The sequence below is a fragment of the Aptenodytes forsteri genome, unplaced genomic scaffold (assembly GCF_000699145.1).
Source record: "Aptenodytes forsteri isolate BGI_AS27 unplaced genomic scaffold, ASM69914v1 Scaffold7, whole genome shotgun sequence".
NCBI lineage: Eukaryota > Metazoa > Chordata > Aves > Sphenisciformes > Spheniscidae > Aptenodytes > Aptenodytes forsteri.
The window spans coordinates 1,393,502-1,395,359 of NW_008795919.1; the positions used below are offsets into that span (position 1 = coordinate 1,393,502).

General features: G+C 71.0%; 1 protein-coding gene across 1 annotated transcript in view; it reads right to left on the minus strand.

Moving 5' to 3' along the window:
- Positions 1 to 194: 194 nt before the first annotated feature.
- Positions 195 to 1,858, minus strand: part of LOC103903588 (probable beta-D-xylosidase 2) — a 5,519-nt gene continuing 3,855 nt past the window's right edge. Inside the window, exons 9-13 of the mRNA XM_009284817.1 lie at positions 1,735 to 1,786; positions 1,468 to 1,557; positions 1,037 to 1,245; positions 698 to 904; positions 195 to 605 (exon numbers count right to left, since the gene is read on the minus strand). Of these exons, the coding sequence (XP_009283092.1) occupies positions 318 to 605; positions 698 to 904; positions 1,037 to 1,245; positions 1,468 to 1,557; positions 1,735 to 1,786 (846 nt within the window). The 3' untranslated portion in view covers positions 195 to 317. The remainder of the gene's footprint in view (positions 606 to 697; positions 905 to 1,036; positions 1,246 to 1,467; positions 1,558 to 1,734; positions 1,787 to 1,858) is intronic.

Here is a 1,858-nt window from a genome sequence, read left to right on the forward strand (position 1 = left end):
CGCCGGCGCCCGCTGCCCCTTGGCCAGCGTGGGGCACGGGCAGGGTGTGGGGCTGCAGCGGCGCCCCGGGGTGGGACAGGAACAGGGAAGAGGGTGAAAGCCCCGGGCAGGGCAGGAGCACTGCCGTCCTGCTGCAGGGACGCACCCGGCCCTGTGCCAGAGGGACAGGAGGGGAGGCCCCACACAGCCGCTGCGGAGCAGCACCCGGCACTTTATTGCAAGGCAGACAACCGCGCTCCCCGCAGCACACGGGATGCCGTGCACCCCTTCCCTCCACCAGCACCCTGGGCTGCCCAGCCCTGCGGCCGCCCCCACCTCTAGCACCCGCGCAGGGGCCGGGCTGCACCGGTGACGGTGAACCGTGCGCTCAGCACCTCCGAGGGCGCCTGCATCTGCTGGCCCGGTTGCTGCCCACCGGCAAAGAGGGTGAAGGTGCCGGGCTCGAGGCGCCAGTCCTGTGCCCAGATGGCGCGCTGCTCGGCCACCACCTGGAAGGACAGCTTGGTCTCCCGGCCGGCCGGCACAGCCACGCGGCGGAAAGCCACCAGCTGCCAGCGGGGCACTGGCACGGAGGACTGCTCCCACCGCAGGTACAGCTGCACCACCTGCCCAGAGGGACGGGAGTCAGTACCAACAGGAACCCCCAGCCGCATCCATACCCCCTACGGCCACATCAGTGCGAAGCGGCCATGCTCACCTCCTCGCCGTCCCGCTGCCCCGTGTTCTCCAACACCACGGACACGGAGAGGTTGGCACAGACAGGCAGCGCTGGGGGGCTCAGCACTAGGTCCCGGTACTGGAAGGTGGTGTAGGACAACCCGTACCCGAAGGGATAGAGCGGGGCCTCCTGCCCGTAGTACCGGTACGTCCGCCCCTCCATGGTATAGTTCTCCATCGGTGGCACCTGCGGGACGCAGGGCCGGTGGAGCAGGGCAGGGCTGGGCAGGCATGGTCAAGCATCAGCCCCGCGTCCCATGGCTCTCTGGCCACCGAGGCAGGGAAGGGCTACGGGTGCCGCCGGCTGCCCTGGCCTTACCTGGTGCATGCCCGCGGGCCACGTGGCTGGCAGCCTGCCTGCCGGGTTGGCCCCTGCCTCGCCCAGCAGGACCCTGGCGATGGCGAGGCCGGCGGCCTGGCCAGGGAAGAAGCATGCCAGGATGGCCCCCACGCCCTCGTGCGCCTGTGCCCAGCTCACGTCCAGGGGCCCCGCGTTGAACAGCAGCAGGATGACAGGGTGCCCAGCAGCTGTAGAGAGACAGCTGTCATCAAGAGCCCCACGCCGGCGCTGCTTGGATGGCTCCGGGGTGCCCCAGGGATGGGGAATGCCTGGGGGGGTTGTGGTTTCCCTCCCTGCACCCCAGCCCATCACCACCCCCTCTGGGCTGGCCCTGACCCCTGGGACCCCAGCCAGCCCCCAGGTGCTGGCACACTGCCCTGGCCGGGAGCTGAGCCCCGTAGAGCCCCTACCCGCCTGCACGGCGTCCTGCAGCAGCTCCAGCTGGTGGCCCGGCAGGGACAGGTCTCTCCGGTCCTTCGCCTCCGTCTCCACATCCGTCCCTGCGTGGGGACAGCCCCTTACACCCTGCCCGGGGCACCACGGACAGACGGGGCAGAGGGGCACCGACTGCCTTGGGGGTCCGATGGGGACACGTTCCTCTCCCAGAGCTGCCCCGGCTCTGGGGTGCTCCCCCCCCCAAGCCGTGCCCACCCAGCACCAGCCCCGCTCCCACCTACCTGTCCCCAGGCAGACCACCACCACATCGGCTGCCCCCACCGCACCCGCCACCTCTGCCCGCGAGTACTGCTGGCACCGCGGCTCACGGCAGCCTGCCGCGAAGCTGACGTTGGCCAACAGTGG